The sequence below is a fragment of the Dendrobates tinctorius genome, unplaced genomic scaffold, assembly GCF_039654945.1.
Source record: "Dendrobates tinctorius isolate UK_male_01 unplaced genomic scaffold, ASM3965494v1 ptg000093l, whole genome shotgun sequence".
Classification (NCBI taxonomy): domain Eukaryota; kingdom Metazoa; phylum Chordata; class Amphibia; order Anura; family Dendrobatidae; genus Dendrobates; species Dendrobates tinctorius.
In genome coordinates this window covers 23,287,154-23,310,541 of record NW_027361761.1, presented here as the reverse complement: position 1 = coordinate 23,310,541, position 23,388 = coordinate 23,287,154, and the positions used below count along the sequence as shown (strand labels likewise).

The 23,388-nt window shown below is 45.3% G+C and overlaps 1 protein-coding gene across 1 annotated transcript in view; it reads left to right on the top strand.

The window, feature by feature from the left end:
* The window catches only part of LOC141098612 (adhesion G protein-coupled receptor F5-like), a 152,520-nt gene that overhangs the window by 107,570 nt on the left and 21,562 nt on the right, over positions 1–23,388 (top strand). Inside the window, exons 13-14 of the mRNA XM_073586577.1 lie at positions 6,454–7,791; positions 14,034–14,075. Of these exons, the coding sequence (XP_073442678.1) occupies positions 6,454–7,791; positions 14,034–14,075 (1,380 nt within the window). The remainder of the gene's footprint in view (positions 1–6,453; positions 7,792–14,033; positions 14,076–23,388) is intronic.

The window sequence follows — 23,388 nt, the reverse complement described above, 5'->3', positions numbered from 1 at the left end:
GCAAAATCCTGCTAGCGCACGGCCAGCGCACGATCTGCGCACCCTATGCTAAAGATAGGGTGCGCAGATCGCAAGCGTCCATGTGCGCTAATAGGCGGCGATGACCGGATGGGGCGGGCAGGGAGCCGGCAGGGGGTGGGGCTTAGCGGCGGCCGTGCACAGGCCGTCTCGGCGCCATAAAGCGCAAATGTGATGTAGAGATGGGCCGAGCTGGAGGGTGGTACCTCTTATTACCGCGCAGAGACGAAACAGAGACAAGATGGAGACAGATTCTGGGTACAACAGGTCCAAGCTTTATTCACTCGCTGTCCGCCTGACAGCCTCACAGCACTCCGCAATTTTCCTCAAGGCTCTCCGGTTACAATACACCACAGAACACAGTACTTTCGCCAGGGACGTATATATACGTACTGTCCCTTTACTTTTGTTGACGCTTTTGACAGGTCCGTCACTGTGGCCACTTTAGGCCCGTAAACCAACAGTAATTTCACTGGTCACAACGTCTTTCTTAACACGGTATCCGTAACCTCTGTGCCTCGTCGATATAACCTCTGTGTCTCGTCTATATTGCGGTATTCCTGTCAGGACCACCCCCCTGACGTTCTCTCTCCTCAGTCCCCCTGGTTTGGATTCTCCTCACAGCGCACAGACTGTCACAGTCCTCCTGTCACTGGAGCTCCCCCTGGGGACTCGAACCTTCTGGAACCTTCCCTCAGTATTTATAGCACTCCCGGTCCCCTGTCACTGTAACTCCACCCCCCATGACCAACGGTTTCTAAAGCCCTAAGCTGATGTCAAGTCCTTTGCTGACACTCCTCCCTGCCATCTAATGGTCAACCCAAGGTACTGCACGTCCACTACACTTTCTCAGCTGTTTCCCCACTGTAGTAACTGACACCTGGTCTAAACTGTGCAAACCTATCTTTCTCTATACTGACACGTCCGTCCGTCCATCATGTCACCTTCCCTTCTCTCTCCCTTCCTTTGTCTATTGTCGTCCTCGACAATTCGTAAACCCTGCCTTCGTCGTTCTGAAGCTTCACCTACACTCTGTTGTCGGACCAGCTGTTGGGCCAATCCCACTTCCTGCGGGGGCCAAACCAAACTGGGAGCACCATGCTCTGAGCAGCCTACTGCTACTCACCAGCGCGCACGCCACATGACAACGTCTTTCAAATTGGGCTAGGTACACCCATATTCTCTCTATGGCGTGTAACTTCCCCTACTCTCCCCTACTGTCACCTTCCACTATTCGGTACGCCATGATCGAGGTCTCACACCTACGAGATCATTACCAGCGCCCGCCTTCCTCCTTCAGGGGTGTCTGTGGTGTCGGGGACCTGACCTAGGACGGCTGTCTTTCTCACATCTTCCATCTTTTACCTTTCTTTCAGTAACATGTCATGGTCGGCGTCTTGGTCTCCCAGACCTTCTCAACACATAGACCCCTTCCGGATCTCACATTTCCCTTTGGTCCCTCAGACCTTGCCCGGACCTGTTGCATTTACTTGTGCATATTATACAACAGAATAAATAACTTTACAATATCACAAGTACCCCATTTTTTATATATTTTTTTTCATTTACCTTTTGCTTCTAAAACAAACATATAACACGAACATTGCATGTCTTCTCCCCCCCCCTTCCTTGGACATGGACACTCCCTCTCTTCTACGTATCCCCGCTCTGTCAGGCTAACAAGTAAACATGGACTATCCTGTAAGAGGAACATAGAAAAACAGAAATAAAAATCACAGATAAACATTTTTTAAAAAAAAAATCTGACCGCGAACTGTCCTTTTGACCTGCACAACGGTGCAACGAACTCCTGACAGTTCAATCCACCTTCTGGTGGTCAGTAGTAAGGGCCCCGCAGCCGTGGAACCCCTGGGGAAACCAAGAGTGTCCATCCAAGTCCTTTTCATGGGGGTTCGCTTTCCTCAGACTCCGCCAGTACTGCTACCGCGTAATATCCGCGGGGACAGTATTCCTTATAGTAGGAGACGGAGTCCCCTTCTTTCAGAGCCCGACCATGCCGTATGGAGGCCACATTCACATACACCTTCTGGCCGGTCGTGTAACGGATGAAGCCGTACCCCCTGTCGACGTTGGTGTATACCAGCTGTCCCCGTGATCTCTGCACCGCCATGCCAGCCTCCCCCTTTGAGTGGAGCAGGTTCCATACCTCCTGCTCCCGAGCTTTCTTCTGTTTGATCACCTCCGCGACCCAAACGGAGGGTGCCGCGCCAGTCCCAGAGTCCGATGGGCGGGACTTCGCTGGAAAAGCGCGTGGGGCAGAGGCGGCCGATGATATCTGCGGCCCAGCAGCCGCTGGGGCCAGGTGGCAAATGGGGACAGCCGGGTCCTTAAGGGCTGGAGTCACAGGGCCTGCTAAGTCGGCCGCAGCCGGCTCCAGCGCCGGCTTAACCGCGGCCTCAGGACAGGCCGCATCCACTACTTCCAATGGAGCCGGAGTAACGGCCGGTTCCAACGATGCAGCTGCTATCAGCAGGGGGAACGCAGCAGCGTCTTCTTTGGGTGAGCTCCGCACTGGTGGCTCCGGGCGGGGTAGCTCGGGGACTTGAGCAGGGGCCTCGCTCAGCTCTGCATACACCACCGGGCCCGATGTACCTAGGCCTTCCAGAGCGCAGGGGGCAGCGTGCTGCGGCAGAATGGTGGGGGCCGCTTGCGGAGGCACTGGTGGGGCCGGGGGTACTCACCTTCCCCGGCGCTGCGGCCTCCATCACATCAACACGCGGCTTCCCCCCGCAGCCTCCGTCCCTCGCTCCACTGTCCTGTGGGCCTTTCCCCCAGACTCGGGGGCTCCGCTGAGAAGTCCTCTGTCGATATTGGTGGCGGCCGCTCTCGCTGACTCCGCTCAGGCTCCCCAGCTCAGCATCCCGCTACCTGCCCGTGGTCCTGAGGGCGACTTCTGGCACAGCTCCATCTCCCGCCGCCATTGCCACTCCAGGCGCCCGTGGCCTCCTGGCACTTATCATTTCCCCCAGGAGTATGTTGGAGGGGGCCCCAGTCCATCTGGAACCATGTCAAACACCCGGACCTCTCTCCTGCGTTGGAGTAATACCGCCATCTTGGGCAGAATCAGCTGCTGCCTTGGATCCTCTGCAGCAACGCAGATCCACCACAGTGTCCCAATTTGTAATCCACAGGTCAGTAATTGGTTGTCCACAGGTGTTTATAATCCAAAATAGAGCAGCGCAAGTTTTTCTCAGTCCTTCAGACGCAGGCGTGCCGCAGAAGATAGCGTATTAGCGGCGGCGATCCTGCCGACTACGCCAAATGTAGAGGTGGGCCGAGCTGGGGGGTGGTCCCTCTTCTTACCGTGCAGAGATGAAACAGAGACAAGATGGAGACAGATTCTGGGTGCAACAGGTCCAAGCTTTATTCACTCGCTGTCCGACTGACAGCCTAACAGCACTCCGCAATTTTCCTCAAGGCTCTCCGGTTACAATACACCAAAGAACACCGCACTTTCGCCAGGGACGTATATATACGTACCGTCCCTTTACTCTTGTTGACGCTTTTGACAGGTCCATCACTGTGGCCGCCTTAGGCCCGTAAACCAACAGTAATTTCACTGGTCACAACATCTTTCTTAACGCGGTATCCGTAACCTCTGTGCCTCGTCGATATAACCTCTGTGTCTCGTCTATTTTGCGGTATTCCTGTCAGGACCACCCCCCTGACGTTCTCTCTCCTCAGTCCCCCTGGTTTGGATTCTCCTCACAGCGCACAGACTGTCACAGTCCTCCTGTCACTGGTGCTCCCCCTGGGGACTCGAACCTTCTGGAACCCTCCCTCAGTATTTATAGCACTCCCGGTCCCCTGTCACTGTAACTCCGCCCCCCATGACCAACGGTTTCTAAAGCCCTAAGCTGATGTCAAGTCCTTTGCTCACGCTCCTCCCTGCCATCTAATGGTCAACCCAAGGTACTGCACGTCCACTACACTTTCCTAGCTGTTTCCCCACTGTAGTAACTGACACCTGTCTAAACTGTGCAAACCTATCTTTCTCTATACTGACACGTCCGTCCGTCCATCAGGTCACCTTCCCTACAGTGAAACCAGCCTTAACAGGAGAAATTGCAGCATATAATTTGTTGTGAATTTCTCTTGAGTACACAGATACCCCATATGTGGGGGTGAAATACTGTTTACCGTTTAGGCTCACGGCAGGGCTCAGAAAAGAAAGTGATGTTTTGGAATACAGACTTTGATGGAATGGTCTGCCGGTGTCATGTCTGGTTTCAAGAGCCCCTGATGTGCCTAAACAGTGGAAAACCCCCCACAAGTGACACCATTTTGGTAGCTAGATCCCTCAAGGATTGTATGTAGATGTGTAGTGAGCACCTTGAACCTCCAGATGCTTCACAAAAGTTTATAATGTAGAGCAGTGAAAAGAAAACAAACAATTTTTCCCACAAAAATGTTATTTTAGCCTCAATTTTTTTCTTTTCACCAGGATAGCAGGAGAAAATGGACCTAAAAATGTGTTGTGCAAGTTCTCCTGAGTACATCAATACCCCATATGTGGTCTGAAAACTACTTTGAGGCACAGTGCAAAGTTCCGAAGGGAAGAAGTGCCATATTGCACTTCAGATTTTGCTGGACTGAACGCCCACCATATGTGACCCCATTTTACAAACTACACCTCTCATTGAATTCATCTATGGGTGCAATGATCATATTGACACCACAAGTGGATCACAGAATTTTATTCCATTGGGCAGTGTAGAAAAAATAACTATATTTTTACCACCAAAAGCACTCACATCAGGGTTTCTCTTTAATTCTTCATGTGATGTAATTCAGATGAAACCCCTGAGGGAGGCATTCACTATAATGAGGCAGCAGAGTTACTCTGGACTCCCTCTGGCCTCTATTCAGAGGTGTACTTTTTATTCAGAGGTGCAGAAAACTGTGACAGACCACGCTTTTATGCATCCATATCCATACAGACTGTTTACAGGTCAGACAGCATCCACAGAGCCTCCATCTGAATCATTATAGGGAATCTTACGCCGGGGCCGGGGGTTTCATCTGAATCACATATTTTAGAGATATACACGGAGACCCTGGTGGAAGCGCTCAGCACAGAGCACAGGATAAATGCACGCCGAGCCTTACTGTGATCTTTGGGAGACAAAATGAAAAAAATTAGGTGAAGAATTGGTTTTATTATGCTGTTCCTCATGCAGTATAAGTGATTAGGCGACTTTATTCTTTGAGTGGTGCAATTACAGCGATACCAGATTTATATCGGATTTTTATGTTCGGCTTCTGTCAAAAGATGCTTTTTATTGCAAAAAATAGTTTTTTCATCACCATATTTTGAAAGCTATAATTTTTTCATATTTGTGCTGACAGTCATGTGATGGCATGTTTATTGTGGGACAAGTTGACGTTTTTATTTTTCGGCTCATGACATTTTTTGATCGCTTTCTATTCCGATTTTTGAGAAGTAGAATAATCAAAAAACAACAATGCAGGCATTCTTTTATGCGCTTTTTTTTTTTACTGCTGTTCCCCGTGTGGTAAAATTAATAAGGCAGTTTTATTCTTTCGGTCAGTACGATTACAGAGATACCCCATTTTTATGTTTTGTTGCTGTTAAACAATATAAACTATTTTATAGAAAAAAATTATTATTTTTGCATTGCTTTATTATGTGACATATAGCTTTTATTTTTGCGGGAAACGATGATCGTTTCAGCGGTACCATTTTTATTAACATTTGTCTTATTGATTGCATTTTATTCCACTTTTTGTTTGGCGGTATAATGGTAAAGCATCATTTTTTGCCTTTTTTTATGGTGTTCATGAAAGGGGTTAACTAATGGGACAGTTTTATTGGTCGGGTCGTTCTGCACTATTTATTTATGGATACAATATATACATTTTTTTTAATTGTTTTGTTATTTTTAAAAAAACTCTTTTTACAACTTTTTTTTTTACTATTTTTTTCTACTTTTGTACTTAGTCCCACTATAGGACTGACTTTCTGCATTTTGATCACAGTTTTAAGGTACAGCAATGCTTCAGCATTGCTATACCTTATCGCCTGTCAGCAATTAAGACAGAAGTTAGTTAGATCATGCACTGCGTTTGATCTAACTTCCTAGTGCATGGTGATCCGGATGTTGTCCTGACACCATTGGGAAGCCATGACAACAGTCGGGACCCTTCATGACGTCACGAGGTCTCTGATCCAATTTCAGAGGGGCTTTCTTCTTCGTGCGAGTTTGATCGCAGCATTTAGGGGGTTAAAGTTCCGGGAGCAGTGCTGGACCGCTCCTGGCACTGAGAGCCTTGTGTCAGTTGTCAGTATCAGCTAACGCCGGGAGGCGATCGCCAGCATACAGCCCCCTTTTTTTGTACAAGTAAAATCAATTTATTTTCTCTCTCACAAGCATGTTTTTGTTCATATCCTAGAACTTTATCGAGACTGTAGATATTGTGGTGGATAATGTCAATACTTGGAAAAACGCCTCAAGCAATAGTTCTACCGTTCTGGAGTCCGTGGAATCATTTGCGAAGAATCTTCAATTCAATGACACCCATGTCACCATAAATGCAACCACATCCAACGTTCAACTCTTTGGCAAAGTAGTGGATAAAGACAGCGGGTATAATGGGAGTTTTTTCTTCGCCAATCTAAGTAGTAGCGTTGCGATTGAAAATGTCCCCTTAGTAGGGAATTCTACCACAGTGATCTCCATAGCTTACTCTACCATGAATAAACTCTTGCCGCAAACCAAAACAATGAAGATCAATACCTTGGTCATGTCAACGGTCATAAGTGATTTCTCAAGCAAAAGCATTGATTCAAATAATTTTAACATCACCATGATATTCCGCAAGGATAATACAAGTCTGAAGAAAACAAACTGTGTTTGGCTAGACGGCCAGTCTTGGAACAGTAGTGGATGCTCGGCTTTGAAGTCTGATGATGACAATGTGGTGAAATGTACATGCGACCACTTGACCTCATTTTCAGCCCTAATGGGAGATGAGTCTGATGAACGTCTGGATATAATTACATACATTGGAGTTGCAATATCCATTTTAAGTCTAGTTATCACACTGATTATTGAAGCAGTAGTATGGAGATCAGTCATCAAAAACAAGACCTCTTACATGCGTCACATTTGCCTAGTCAATATTGCCTTGACGCTTTTAATTGCTGATATTTGGTTTGTGATCGGTGCCGCACTGGAAAACTCTCCAAAGTCAGATGCATGCAAAGCTACAACGTTCTTCACCTTCTACTTCTACTTGGCCTTGTTCTTCTGGATGTTGGTCCTTGGACTTATTCTCTTTTATCGTTTGATCTACCTCCTGCATGACCTAAGTAGACGAATCATGGTGATAATAGCTTTCACCTTAGGGTACGGTTGTCCTCTCTTGATTTCCGTTATAACTGTGGCATCTACAGCTCCGAGCGACAGTTTCACGAGTGATAAATTCTGCTGGTTGGCACGAAAATCAGAAACATACTTGGCCTTTGTCATCCCGGTTTCATTCATTGTGCTTATCAATTTTGTAATCTTGATTGTGGTTATCGTAAAGTTACTGAGGCCGACAATTGGAGAACGACCCGGCCAAGAAGAAAGGCAAAATTTTGTTGTCATTGCAAAAAGTATTGCCGTCCTAACACCACTTCTAGGAACCACTTGGGCACTTGGTGTTGTTTTTGCCTTTGAGTCTCCAACTGATAAAGTTAAGAATAAAGTTCTAGCGGCAATATTTTCAGCCCTCAACTCTTTTCAGGTAAATTCTATTATTCTAAATTGATACGGTCATGGCTTGTCTTTTCATATTATCACCGGATGAAAAACCCCACTAAACACTTATAAATGTATTAGAGATGCATTAAAAAAATATCTAAGTCGTCACATTATCTTTAACGATGCAGGAGAGGAATGGTGCTCATTTTAAGGCCCTCACACACATTAGACTAATGTTGGTTGGACCTGCCGATATTGACGGGTTCAGCCAATGGTTTAATGTGTATGGGGGCACCAGTCAACTGATGGTCAGGGGAGATGTCAATCTGTGATCTCCAATTTTGGCCAGCCAATTGCATTGTTCTCCCTGAGATAAGCCACCGGCCGACATGGCAGCTTTCTCATAGAGGACACTTGAGCACTCCTTTTTATGGGAGAGTCAGCCGAGATGGCTGTTGGCCGAGCGGCCGGCCAAAGCATTGTTCAGCTGACAGCCATCTAATGTGCATGGTCAGCTTTAATCTCCCCCTGTTACCCTTATCTCGCCAGGATAATACTCTAATGAACCTTTTCACCATAATGGGAAATGTGTCAGGATGAGATTCAATGGATACGTTATTTTATATTTTGTGCATGCATATTTAGTATTAGATGCATGCCTATGCAGCATTAGCAGAAAAATATTTCCAGTTTGTCAAGGAGCGCTTCCAGCTGATTCATTAATTACTCCGAGTATTTCAAGGAATATCCAGAAAAAGAAGGGGGTGCAGATCTAAGTGCAGAGTTTTAATTATGTCAGATAGAAATAAAAAATTCTTCTCACCTTTTTGGTGTCTTGTTGCTCAGCGTATAACCCTGTGTTTGGGTACTGGAGTAATCGTCTGGATCTGCTGGCCTGCAGCTCAAAACAGGTGGAACGAACTACCTTGTAGGAGATTCGTCAGAGAATGCAGAAAAGGATTTCCAGTTTGTCAAGGAGCGCTTCCAGCTGATTCATTAATTACTCTGAATATTTAAAGGAATATCCAGTTTATTATTAGACATAAAAACACAACGCGTTTCGGCTATACATAAAATTAGCCTTCAACAGGTAAAATCATATATATCTTTAAAAGACACATTTATATAGGGAAAAAAAAGGTTCCACCCTTCAATCAATTATCATCAATTAAAAACACATGCACACCTCTCCAAACTGTTGGGAGGCTAGTTGTAGGTGGAATCTATTACTTGGAATCTAATAAAAAAAAAAAAAAAACATTTCTATGTGTTTTTTTTTTTTCTTCCCTCCTTCCCTCTTCCTTCCCTTCATTCTCTTTTTTCCTGTCTTTTCTCCCTTCTCTTCTCATTATATACTGTATATATATATATATACTTCTTCCATGTTTAAAATTAATAAAATTAATAAGGTTATTTATCGTTTAGCATCCATACTAAAGAATTTAAGATCAAAAAATAAACCAACCATAAGACCTGTTAACCAAAGAAAACCAGACAAGGTGTACTTAATTAATAACCTTTATTATACAGGTGGTTACATAAAAAACAAATAAAAGCAAAGTGCATGTATAGGAACGATTTTACAAAATTGGAAGATAAAATTGGACCCAATTACATATAATTCATATTCTAATATGCATACCTCATATATTATAAAGTGAAATTTTTTTTTCAAAAATAGTATAATGTGCAATGAAAAAGTGCAAGTGCATGCAAAAATAAAACACAACCATTTAATATATCACTGCCATGAGGAGTGCAGTGTGCAATCTGCAAAAAAACCCAAAGTGTTGCTATATCATATTCTCAAAAAGAAAAAAGATTGAAAAAGACCACTGGTAACTTAATAAATTGCTGCTGAAAAAAGAGCAATGTGCATATACAAAAAACAACCATATATTGTATATAATAAAAATTATATAACTGACTCAAAATAATCACTGCCATATAAAGTGCAGTGTGCATGTGCAAACTTTAACAATGCGCATTTATATAGAACAACACAGTGACTCTTTTTATAAAGTGCAAGAAAAATATATATAGAGGATTGCAAAAAATGGATCCTATACCTTTAAGGGTCACCATGTCCCTGTAACGCGATCCCTGACGCGCGTTTTGGAATCCTTCCTTCATCAGGGGTATATAAATGCAAACAGAAAAAATGTCAGTGTTGCTATAACATAGCAGATAAACAACAACAAACAGTCTCCTACAGCACAGGTGAAATATTTCAAATAGAACAATTTCTGACATGTACGAGCAACTTTGTAATATATGTCATCAATTGTGACTGTGGCCTCCAATATGTGGAGAGGACCACACAAATGGGTCTGAACCCAATTGAATGGCCACAGCCACAATGCCAAAGTCGGTCTCCTTACTCACAGTCTATCAAGACACCTCCTGCTAACACATAAAAAAGAATTCAATGTGACCCTGACACCGGTTGAACAGATTGCTGGAGATGTTTCGAACAGGATACAACAGTTAAATAAGAAAGAGGCCTTCTGGATATACAGATTGAGGACTCTGTATCCAGATGGCCTCAATGATAAGCTAGAAAATATATAGTACTGTTGTCTTAAGTCTAAAAAGATTCTTTGATATATTCATTACTGGTTTCTTGTTGGTTCGCTTTGAATCCCCCTTAAGAATGTGATCATATGCCATTTCTGATGAGATGTTTCCTCTAGTATATAATAATGATTGGTGTGGAACACAAATATCCCCGGCTAGAAATCAATATATAGATCGGCTAGAAGTATATATATAATGAGAAGAGAAGGGATAAAAGAAAGGAAAAAAGAGAATGAAAGGGAAGGAAGAGGGAAAGAGGGAAGAAAAAAAAAAAGACCACATAGATAATGGTTTTTTTTATTTTCCCCTATATAAATGTGTCTTTTAAAGATATATATGATTTTACCTGATGAAGGCTAATTCTATGTATAGCCGAAACGTGTTGTGTTTTTATGTCTAATAATAAACTGGATATTCCTTTAAATATTCGGAGTAATTAATGAATCAGCCGGAAGCGCTCCTCGACAAACTGGAAATCCTTTTCTGTATGCAGCATTAGAAAATTTATGGATGTTGTTATTTGCACATACTTGAACTTTTTTTGCACATTTTTTTCCATTAGTCTTTTGTTGCAGCTAACGCACAAGCAGGGCCACCACATCATACAGATGGGAAAAAAGTATTTAGTCAGCCACCAATTGTGCAAGTTCTCCCACTTAAAATGATGAGAGAGGCCTGTAATTGACATCATAGGTAGACCACAACTATGAGAGTCAAAATGAGAAAACAAATCCAGAAAATCACCTTGTCTGATTTTCAAGATTTATTTTGCAGATTATGGTGGAAAATAAGTATTTGGTCATTAACAAAAGTTCATCTCAATATTTTGTCATATATCCTTTGTTGGCAATGACAGAGGTCAATCGTTTCCTTAAGTCTTCACAAGTTTAGCACACACTGCTGGTGGCATGTTGGCCCCTTCCTCCATGCAGATCTCCTCTAGAGCAGTGATGTTTTGCGCCTGTTGCTGGGCAACCTGGATTTTCAAATCCCTCCAAAGGTTTTCTATGGGGTTGAGATCTGAAGACTGGCTAGGCCACTCCAGGACCTTCATATCCTTATTATTATTATGCATTTATATAGCGCCATTTATTCCATGGCGCTATACATGTGAAAAGGGGAACTATAGACAAGTATAATAAACATGTGTAAGACAAGGGACACAAGTACATAAGGAGAGGGGACCCTGCCCACGAGGGCTCACAGCCTTACAAAGCCACTCCTTCATTGCCCTGGCGGTGTGCTTGGGATCATTATCATGCTGATCCACCTTTCATCTTCAATTCCCTTGCTGATGGAAGGAGGTTTGTAATCAAAATCTCACAATACATGGCTCCATAAATTCTTTCATGTACATGGATCAGTCGTCCTGGTCCCTTTGCAAAGAAACATCCCAAAGCATGATGTTGCCACCCCCATGCTTCACAGTAGGTATGGTGTTCTTTGGATGCAACTCAGAATTCTGTCTCCTCCACCCACTATGAGTTTTGTTTCTACCAAACAGTTCTACTTTGGTTTCATCAGACCATATGACATTCTCCCAATACTCTTCTGGATAATCCAAATGCTCTCTAGCAAAACTTCAGATGGGCCGAGACATGTACTGGCTTAAACAGGGGGACACATCTGGCACTGCAGGATCTGAATCCCTGGTGGTGTAGTGTGTTACTGATGGTAGCCTTTGTTACGGTGGTCCCAGCTCTATGCAGGTCATTCACTAGGTCCCCACCGTGTGGTTCTGGGATCTTTGCTCACTGTTCTTGTGATCATTTTCACCCAACCGGGTGAGATCTTGCGTGGAGCCCCAGATCGAGGGAGATTATCAGTGGTCTTGTATGTCTTCCATTTTCTTATTATTGCTCCCATAATTGATTTCATCACACCAAGCTGCTTGCCTATTGCAGATTCAGTCTTCCCAGCCTGGTGCAGGGCTACAATTTTGTTTCTGGTGTTCTTCGACAGCTCTTTGGTCTTCTCCATAGTGGAGTTTGGAGTGTGACTGAGGTTGTGGACAGGTGTCTTTTATACTGATAACAAGTTCAAACAGCTGCCATTACTACAGGTAATGAGTGGAGGACAGAGGAGCCTCTTAAAGAAGAAGTTACAGGCCTGTGAGAGCCAGAAATCTTGCATGTTTTTAGGTGACCAAATACTAACTTTCCATCATAAGTTGAAAAATAAATCTTGCCAAATCAGACAAGGTGATTTTCTGGATTTGTTTTCTCATTTTGACTCTCATAGTTGTGGTCTACCTATGATGTCAGTTACAGGCCTCTCTCATCTTTTTAAGTGGGAGAACTTGCACAATTTGGTGGCTGACTAAATGCTGTATGTCTCCATGAGGGTGCCAACATCTGCAGCAAAGCAGTGTCATGTGATAGGGAAAAGTAGGGAAAGTATTTTGTGAAGTGTTTACTTGACATCTCTAGCCCTATCTACCTAGCAAGGCATGATAATAATAGTTTTTATTGGCACTTGCGCATTTACTATCTCATATGTCATTATGGCTAACTTAGTGAGATTGAGTTTTGGGTTATATACCTCTTAACTTAAATCTTTTGACCTTTTTCCCCCCGCCCTTTATGCCCTATATATGTTTAAAGGCACGTACACCAAACTCTACCCGTATAGATATTTTTAAGAACCTTTTATTTGTTGTTTTTTTTAATATTATTAATGCATGTCTAATAAAATTACATGTTTTGTTGGGGTTTTTGTCTAGATTCTTATGGCCACCTTTTGATATACATTTTTATTTAGTGCTTTTCATATTATCACCAATGTTTTATTCCACATTGTACAACTTTGCAATACATGCACTTAGAAATGTAATTTGGAAAGACTTCAGCCTACCTGCTGCCCACTCCTTAGATCTCAAAATGAGGTCAAACCCCAAACCAGACCCCTAAATTAATTTAACCCTCAGGCTTGACTCCTAAATTAATGTAGACTTCAGACCAAACCCGAATCTTAATACAGACTTCAGACCTCTAAAAAATTTTAGGCTGCAGAGTAGACCCTAAAAAAAATATAATGACCTCGATCAGACCCCTAAAATAATCAGGCCATATCTAAACAGCAATACAGCACTCAGACCAGATCCCTAAACTTAATACACACTGCATATCAGACCCCTAAAAAAATTACGATCTTGAACAGACCTAAAAATTAATACATAACCCAAAACGGGTTCCTACTCAAACCCATCCATTACTTACCTCTTCTTGCTCCACTCACAAGGTCCGGACAGCAGTCAGCATCAAGATGTTCACTGTTGTTGAAGGTCTGGTAAGTGATGCTGGCATTTAGCTGTTCAATTCCATTCGTAAGATCCAATAGATAAGAAGGAATTTAGAAGAAAAATAAAACACTATAGTGAGGTTTGAGGGGGTGATAGCAAGCCATTTATGCATAATTGTCTGCTGGGAAAAAAATATTCAAGTCTTCTAGGGAATTCCTGAAAAATACCGATTGTACTTCCCAGGATATAAGTTGCATCAGTTCTGTACAGATACTGAAGAGAAAGGGGAATACAATGAGCTAAAAAAAAATTATTAGCCCAAAAATGGTGTAAATCAATAGGCGTAATATAATATATACTGTTCCATAGAGAGCCTATACTTTTTGGAAATCTGATTTATTTTTCAAATTAATTGCACATAAAGTGAATGCAATGCCAGCCCTACTCATATTTGCATTTTATTTCAGGGTTTGTTCATTTTGATATCTACTGTCTTTTTGGACCAGAACGTAAGTAGTGACTTCACTCAAACACATCAGACGAGCAAACATCCCACAAGCACAGAGCACATATCACACAAGTACAGTGCACACATCAGTCATAGAGATGAGCGACTTTGCCTTTTTTCGGGTCGAGTCGGGTTTCATGAAACCCGACTTTCTCAAAAGTTGGGTCGAACGAAATCAGCCGACTATAGGGAAAAAGTCGGAGGCCGACTGACACACGAAACCCAATGCAAGTCAATTGGGAAGCAAAGTCGGCAGGCAGGGAGTGGAGGACAGTGAACACACCTACAGTGCCCATTTCAATGCCAACAACATCAATTCTTATTACTGAAGCTTGTCAACCTTAATTTACTTACTAATAATAGTTACGCATTGAAAACTGGGGGTTATTAGGCTACAGTTGTGGGGGGGTAGGGCTGGTGCCTGGTTTTCGTGTGCCCCGGGCCAAAGAGTGTCAGTGCGCCCCTTTAACACATACCACAATTCATGATGCTCCGATACGGCAGAGAAATTTAGGAATAGTACAATGAAAAATACTTCACTGCTTACTTGACATGACTGATCTATTTTAAATTGTACAATAGCTCAAAAAAAGGACAGTATATTACTCCATACAGTATTATCGCCACCACATTGTGCGCCATACAGAATACAGAATAATGAGCCCCATATATTTCTCCATACAGAATAATTGGTCCCATATAATATTCCATATGGTATATGATGAGCTCCACATAATGCTACAGTATATGATGGTCCCCATGGATGATGCTCCAGTGTGTTATGGGCCCAAATAATGCTCCACATATAATGGGCCCCATTTCTAATGCTCCAGTGTATAATGGGCCCTGTAAATGCTGCTCCAGTGTCTGATGTCCCCAATCTGGAATGCTCCAGTATATGATGGGCCTCATGGATGATGCTCCAGTGTATGATGCGCCCTAATAATGCTCAATATATAATGGGCTCCATTTGTAATGCTCCAGTGTATAAAGGGTCACGCAAATGCTGCTCCAGTGTCTGATGTCCCCCATTTGGAATGCTCCAGTATATGATGGGCCTCATGGATGATGCTCCAGTGTATGATGGGCCCTAATAATGTACAATATATAATGGGCACCATTTGTAATGCTCCAGTGTATAAAGGGCCCTGTAAATGCTGCTCCAGTGTCTGATGTCCCCCATTTGGAATGCTCCAGTATATGATGGACCTCATGGATGATGCTCCAGTGTATAATGGGCCCTAATAATGCTCAATATATAATGGGCTCCATTTGTAATGCTCCAGTGTATAAAGGGCCCCGTAAATGCTGCTCCAGTGTCTGATGTCCCCCATTTGGAATGCTCCAGTATATGATGGGCCCCATTTTTAATTAACCCAGGCATGGTATGTGAAAAGAGCTCCATGGAGTAATCTGAAGTGTGTGCTGCCGCATCCTTCACTTATGGTGTGGGTGAAGGATACAAGGAAAATGGTTGCTCCTGACCAGAAGCCTGCACTTACAACTCAGTGCTTGCATTTTTGTAAACTTCAGAAGAGGAGGCGATAGAGCTGGAGGCTGTTTCAGCAATGAAAGCCAAAAACAGTTCCTGATGCTCCGACTTTAAAAGCAGCCTGCCTACTCCCAGAAAACGGAGCCTTACAGGCCTTCCAGAGCTACACCATGACACCATACATCAACACCTCCTGCCTTAGCTGCTATTGTGTTTTTGGCACTACCAGCAGATGCATCACCACCATCAGTACCAGGTGGCCCCCCACACCCACGTACGCATCCTCTTCCACCATACTTCATGTTTTAGAAAATTGACCCAAAATACCAGCAGATATATGGTACTGTATCAGAAGCGTACAGCTCTATACAGTCTAGGGATAACAGTAAATCTCCGTATATATTTTGTGAGTCATACACAGACACTCATAGGCTCAGTATGGATTACCCAATAAAATAAAAAGGTGAAAAAGGGTACATTATCACCAGATACAAGGTATATATAGTATAGTGTAAACATTCTGAATCTCCATATACATTTCAGGAGGCAGACACAAACGCTGTCAGGCCCAGTATGGACTACACAAGAATAAGAAAAGCTGTAAATGGGTAATGTAACACAAGCGTACAACTGTATACAGTGTTGGCCAAATTTGAAATCTCGGTATATATTTCCGGAGTCACCCTCAGACGCTCACTCAGTCTGGGTTCGACCATAAAAAAAAATGTTGTTAAAAAGGTACTGGATAACCAGATAGCAAGTATATATATTATAGGGTACAATTGAAATCTCCATATACATAGTCCCGTAGTCAGTCTCAGACGCTCACTCAGTATGGATTTGACCGTAATACTAAATGTCGAACAAAGGTACTGTATAACAAGATACAAGCTGTATCGAGTATAGGGTAAAAATTGGTATCTCCAGTTCACCATATATATAGAAGGCGTAAGCCACACACACTCACACACGCTCACTCACTATGGATGATACCGTAATACAAAATTTGGAACAAAGGTACTGTATCAGCACATACCAGGTGTATCCAGTCTAGGGGTAATTGTAAATTTCCATCTATACTTCTGGAGTCATACAGACACTCACAGGCTCAGTATGTATTACACCAGAATTTAACAAGTAGAAAAAGGGAAAGGTAGTCGAAGCATACAACAGTATACAGTGTTGTGGTACTTTTAAATCTTCGTATATATTTCAATCTCAATAAGCCAGTCCAGACTCTCCGCTACTGGAAACTACATGGATACAAGTACAGACGGAAAGTCGAGTGTTAGCAGAAATTTGGGAAAACCTCCCAGTAGATGTTGCAGAGGCGATGCAGACCCTCAATTACTGTGTCTGTGGAGACAGCGAAAACGGTTCTTTGTGAAGAAAGGATTGCTTTATCGCAGTAGCGCGGATCACATCACCGTTACTTGTCTCCATCAAACTGTGATCACAGGGAGAGATGTAGACATGGTCCTTACTGCCTATCATGATGTGTCTGGTCATTTTGGAGTGCCAAAGACAGAAGCCACAGGCCGTAGGCGATTCTATTGGATTGGCATCAGAGGATACATTGAAAAATGGCAGGAATGTCACATGTCTTTGACTATCACAACTAAGAAAGGTGATCATAAACCATCACTGCATCTGCTTGTAAGTTGACGTCCATTACAAATGGTAGCCATTGACCATCTGAAGGTAGAGGGCCAGCAGGAAAGGGCATAGCTACATCTTAACCATCATCGATCAATACACCAAATTTCTAGTGGCCGTCCCTGTGAAGGATTTAACTGCCCTGACTACACAGCGGTGGAGCAGGGAGAGGTAAGAATTGTAACTTGCAAGTACTGTGGCCATGACCAAGTAGGGGGGGGCACACTCGTGGTCGACGGTACTGGCACAGGACCCCTCATAGTACGCTGGTGCGTCTGACGGCAAGTGGGCCCCCCCACCGTCAGAGACACTGTATTGTACTATGAGGGGCCCTGTGCCAGTGCCGTCGGCCATCTGTGGGCCCATCCACCTGTTCAGAGCAACGGCACTTGCCCGGGTGCGCCAGGTGTTGACCGCAGCCATTGGGGGGGTGGGCAGCCCACTTAGGGAGGTTTAAAAAATGGCATATGTTGATGTGTTGGCTGGACATTCAGCTGCTGCAAAGGGTGGAATTGGGCAAGTCCGAGGAAGAGGAGGACAAAAGCGAGGCAGTTTTCTGGGAACCTATGTGTCATCGGGAAGGTGGGACAAAATCCTTTGCAACCCATGCATGGTTCATTTTAATGAAGGTTAGATCATCAACATTTTGGGTAGACAGACGGGTCCTTTTTTCTGTCAGGATCAGGATTGATCCAGCAGCATTGCAGACTCTTTCAGATAACACACTAGCAGCAGGGCAAGCGAGCTCCTGTAAGGCATATTGGGCCTATTCAGACCAGGCGTCCAGTTTAGAGGCCCAATAGTCAAAGAGGAATGACCTGTGAGGGAGAACATCGATATGGGAGAAAAAGTAGTTTGTAACCATAGTTGACAACTGCTGTCTCCTGTCACTTTCCATCGATGCAGTATTACCAGTTGTGTGAGCGGTACTTGAGAAATCATTCCACAACATGGTCATTAAACCCCTGTCTCCAACGCCACTTCGGCTGTGTGCACCACGAACACCTCTTCCATTGTGCCCACTACGGCTCGTGGGAGAAACAGCACCGCTGCTGTGTGCTGGGAAAGCCCAGGGCCGCATCATCCATGAGCCAAGGTGAGATATCAGCTCAGGCGGCAGAGATTCTCTGAAGAGAGGGGGCGGCAGAACAGAGTTGTCCCCCTGCAATCAGATAAGCTGAGGGCGCCATGCTCCTGGCTGCAGTGCTGTTTGTGGTGAATGATTGGTGAGTCAGTGAGTCACTTCTTGTGTTTGTGTCACTGTGTGAGTGCGAAGATAAGAACCAGAGAGAGAGCTGCCTGGCCCGGCTGGCTGTGATCAAGATCTAGGAGGAGAGAGGGAGGAGGACTCGGAGGCTGCCTGTCTCTCTATATACTTTTGTTTCACTTTCATTTGACAATTCGCTCTCTGCCTCCTTTGTGTCCTCCCGCTGCAGCCAGGGAGTGTGATGAGATGATTGGTGATCAGTCACTCTACCTCTATATGTGTTCATCACATGTCCTGTCCCAAACTCCCAGTGCAGACTGCAGATTACTGAAGAAGAACTTGGAGAACAGAGATCGAGATATAATACCCACATACATACATAGATTTATAAGACAGCGGGCATGTTGCTGGGGAGTAATAGTGGAACCACACACTGAAATGGCAATGTTGGGTATAGGTACATTAGTAGAGGGAGGAAACACAAGGAGTTCAGTCTTTGACAGGTTCAGTTTCAGATATAGTGAGGACATGATGTTAGACACAGCGTTTAGACAATCGCCGGTGTTTTCTAGAAAGGCTGGCGTGATGTCAGGAGAGGAAGCGTATAATTGGGTGCCATCAGCATAGAGATGGTACTGGAACCCAAATCTACTGATTGTTTGACCAATAGGGGCAGTATACTTTATATTCTATGAGGAGGGCTACCCCAACCACTGCTACATAATTAAGACGTGTACTACCTTATATTATACCCTGATATTAGTGCGTTTTACCGCACAATTGGTGGTCTTGTATTTATTTCTATGTAGCTACATAGCGGGCCCCAAGAATGATTTTCTCTGGTGGGCCTAAGGTGCTCCAGTCCAACGCTGCATGTCACAAAAGTACTGATCACACATCACACAAACACATGTCACACAAGCACTGAGCACACATCACACAAGCACATGTCACACAAGCACTGAGCACATATCACACAAGCACTGAGCACACATCACACAAGCACGTGTCACACAAGCACTGAGTACACATCACACAAGCACATGTCACACACAAGCACATGTCACACAAGCACTGAGTACATATCACACAAGCACTGAGCACACATCACTCAAGCACGTGTCACACAAGCACTGAGCACACATCACACAAGCACATGTCACACAAGCACTGAGCACATATCACACAAGCACTGAGCACACTTCACACAAGCACGTGTCACATAAGCACTGAGCACACATCACACAAGCACGTGTCACACAAGCACTGAGTACACATCACACAAGCACATGTCACACACAAGCACATGTCACACAAGCACTGAGCACATATCACACAAGCACTGAGCACACATCACACAAGCACATGTCACATAACCACTGATCACACATTACACAAGTACATGTCAAACAGGCACTGAGCACATATCACTCAAGCACGTGTCACACAAGCACTGAGCACACATCACACAAGCACATGTCACACAAAGCACTGCTTACACATCATACAAGCACATCACACAAGCACTGCTCACACATCACACAAGCATATGTCACGCAAGCACTGAGCACACATCACGCAAGCACATCACGCAAGCACTGAGCACACATCACACAAGCACTGAGCACACAAGCACATGTCACACAAGCACAGAGCAAAATCACACAAGCACTAAGCTCACAAGCACTGAGCACACATCACACAAGCACAAAGCTCACAAGCACTGAGCACACATCACAAGCACACGTCACACAAACACTGATCACACATAGGGAGAGCACAGCAAGTATACCAGACAAACACATTACATAAGCACAAAGTAAACATCATAATCATCAGGCAAGCACAACACAGATATGTGACAAGAATATTGCACACATCAGACACATCTGTAAATACCAAGTGGTGCGCAGAAGTTGCCACTCCAGTTTGGTAGTGTCAAGGAAAGGAAAGTTTGTGATGCCAGGGTGTTTAGGATAGGTGAGAGAGTGTAACCAACAGGGATGGGGGGTGACCCGCTTCTTGCCGCCGACAGACACAAGACTGAAACAGAGGTTGTATTCAACAGGTCGTTTTTATTGGCCGCCTGACGACCACCGCAATTCACCACAGGGATTTCACACTTCTCTTGTACACAGACCCGGGTACCTTCACTTCTTTATTATTATCGTCGTGGCGTCCTTTGTGGTTTTTCTCACTGTGGCTGCCCTAGGCCCATCCACCACAGCGCTTTACCAATCCAAGTACGCTGTCCGTTTGGCACCCCCAGACCGTCTTTGTCTGCGGCTACAGTCCTCTGGGCCACCCCCCCGTGACCGCCTCAACTGTCAGTCCTCTCTGGAGCCTTTATACCGTCTCTATCTCTGCAGTAGAACCTCCTCTCAAGTGTGCTCCCCTCACTGACTGTATCTTCCAGAACCTTCCCTCAACCTTTTATACTCCCAGTCCTGGTAGCTCCGCCCAATATCACCTGACAGTTTCTTTGACCAATGGCAGTTATGCAGTCCCACTCTTACACTCTCCACTGCCCTCTAGTGGTCAAACTATAATACGGCACCTTTTTCTTTATCTCAGCGCTTTCACAACTGTGCTGCGCCATCCCTCTGCCTCTCGCTACAGGCAGATCTGTCCATCATTTCAACCTCCCTACACTCTCCCTTTCTTTATCCATTGTCGTCCTCGACAATCTTGTCTATTTCTCCAGGAGTGTACCTTCCACCTTTCTCATTTTCTGTGCCCCCTTTTCCATTCGGACCACCATAACCAAGGCCCTAACCTATCAGGTCATCGTCAGTGTCCTTCTATTCTTCTGGGGATACGTGGTACTGGGGGTCTGACTTGTGGACCACTGTCTGTCTACATTCTACCTGACTCGTCGTCCTGCCAACTTAAATACGTCATGGTCGGCATACTCCAAGTACCCGGGACCTGTTGAACACACATTTTTTTTTATAACACTTCAACATTTTAAATTTACTCCACATCTTACCACATTTAATGCAATACATTTTTTTCAAAACATTTTTTTTTAGCCTTTTACTTTTTTATTTTTAAACAAAACAATACACTCTTTAAAATGTTAACCATATAAGGACAGGGGTGCTCCCCCTTCCTTTATAAAAAAACACTCCCACTAGGCATCCCTGCTGCACCAGGAGGAGGATATTCTTTCCCGTGGGGACGTGGAACAGTCCCCTCATTATGCAACGGTGCACTGCAGTCCCAGCAGTCCATTGTAATAGGCGCTCTGGGCCACTTCCTGGCGGCCGATGTTTCGCCAAACAGGAGACTCCACAGCCGTGGGGTCTCTTGGATGCTTGTAGTATCCCTGGGCCTCGAGTGTCCCTGATGCTCGAGACCCAGGAGTCCTCGTCTCTTTATGGGGGCTTGTACCTCTCAGGGTAGGCGATGATGGCTACCGCATAGTAGCCGCGGGGGCAATATTCTTTGTAATAGGAGACTAGGTCTCCCTCCCACGGAACCCGGCCATGCTTAATTGAGGTCACATTTAGATAAATTTTATAGCCGGTGGTGAGGCCTCAAATAAAACCGTAGCCCTTGCCGGTATCTATATACACCAGCCGCCCGTATGACCGAGGAGTAGACATGGCGGCCTCCCCCTTCTCATGGAGCAATGCCCACACTTCCGGTTCCTTGGCCTTCTTCTTCTCAATGATCTCCGCAACCCAAGCAGAGGGTCTGGTATAGGCCGCAGAGTCCGGTGGGCGGGCCGCAACCGAGAGTGGAGCAGAAGCGGTTGCAGACATTGGGAGCAGGCCGCAACCGGAGTAGCGGACGGGGCAGAAACGGCCACAGGTGTCATCGGGTAGGCTGTGGAGTCGGCCGCAGTCGGGATCAAGGCGGCCGTGGGCTCCGGTGAGTAGGCCGCAACCGAGGGCGCGGTGACCTGCGGCGGGCCCGAAGTGACGGCAGGCTCCGATGAACAGGCTGCGGCTGGAAGACAGATCACGGCAGGGGCAGCCGCAGGTTGGTTCCGCACCGGCGCCGCCGGGCGGATCGGGATGGTTGTCAAGAGCCGTGAAGTCATCCAAGGCAGTAGTCACTGAAGAGCGGGAGGTCGGCTGGGGAGGTTGAGGGCCGGCGGGCTGTTTTGTACACTGGGCATGGGTGCGGGATCTGCTTGCGATGCCGCCGGCTGGGCCTGGGGAACGCTCACCTTCCACGGCGTCGTGGCTCCCAGCAGGCTTTCCCGCAGCTCCTCCAATAGCCATGGATCTTCACCCTGCCATCCGGCAGGGCCGGCCTCCAGGCCCGATGGCTCCGCGGAAAGAACTTGTGCAGCTTCTTCCAACGACTGTTGCAACAAGGTACGGGGTATCGAGAATGGCTCCCAGGGGCAGGTCTCCCAGCGGGTTTCAACCTCCTGACGCCATTTCTACTCCAGGCGTCCGAGGCCACTGCAACTGCAGTGTCGCATATCGGCCGAGTTCCCAAAGCTCAATGGCGCCAAGCAGCTACACCCAGTCTCTTCACCTGGGCCACTTCTGCTCGGGGGTGGGGCATTGGTCGGCCTCTCCACCCATTTTCCAAGGTCCAGCATGGGAGGGCGGCTGTCTTCTGATAAGGCCGCTCCCCAAGGGGCGGATGCGACATAGTCCTAGATTGTCCAGTATGGCTGGAAACTCCCGTGTCTCTTCCTGACGCTGAAATGCCACATCCATTTTGACAGGACACTTTTCTGCTCCGGTTTCACTTATTGACAGCCAGCAATCCGAAGCACAGTCCCAAATTGTAATCCACAGGAAAAATAAAATTCTTCACCCCATACAGCTTGGGGTCCTTTAGTATATGCTGGCAGGCTTGCCACTGAAGGTGTTGTATTTGCGGCAATTAACCTGCCGACTACGCCAAATGTAGGATAGGTGAGAGAGTGTAACCAACAGGGATGGGGGGTGACCCGCTTCTTGCCACCGACAGACACGAGACTGAGATAGAGGT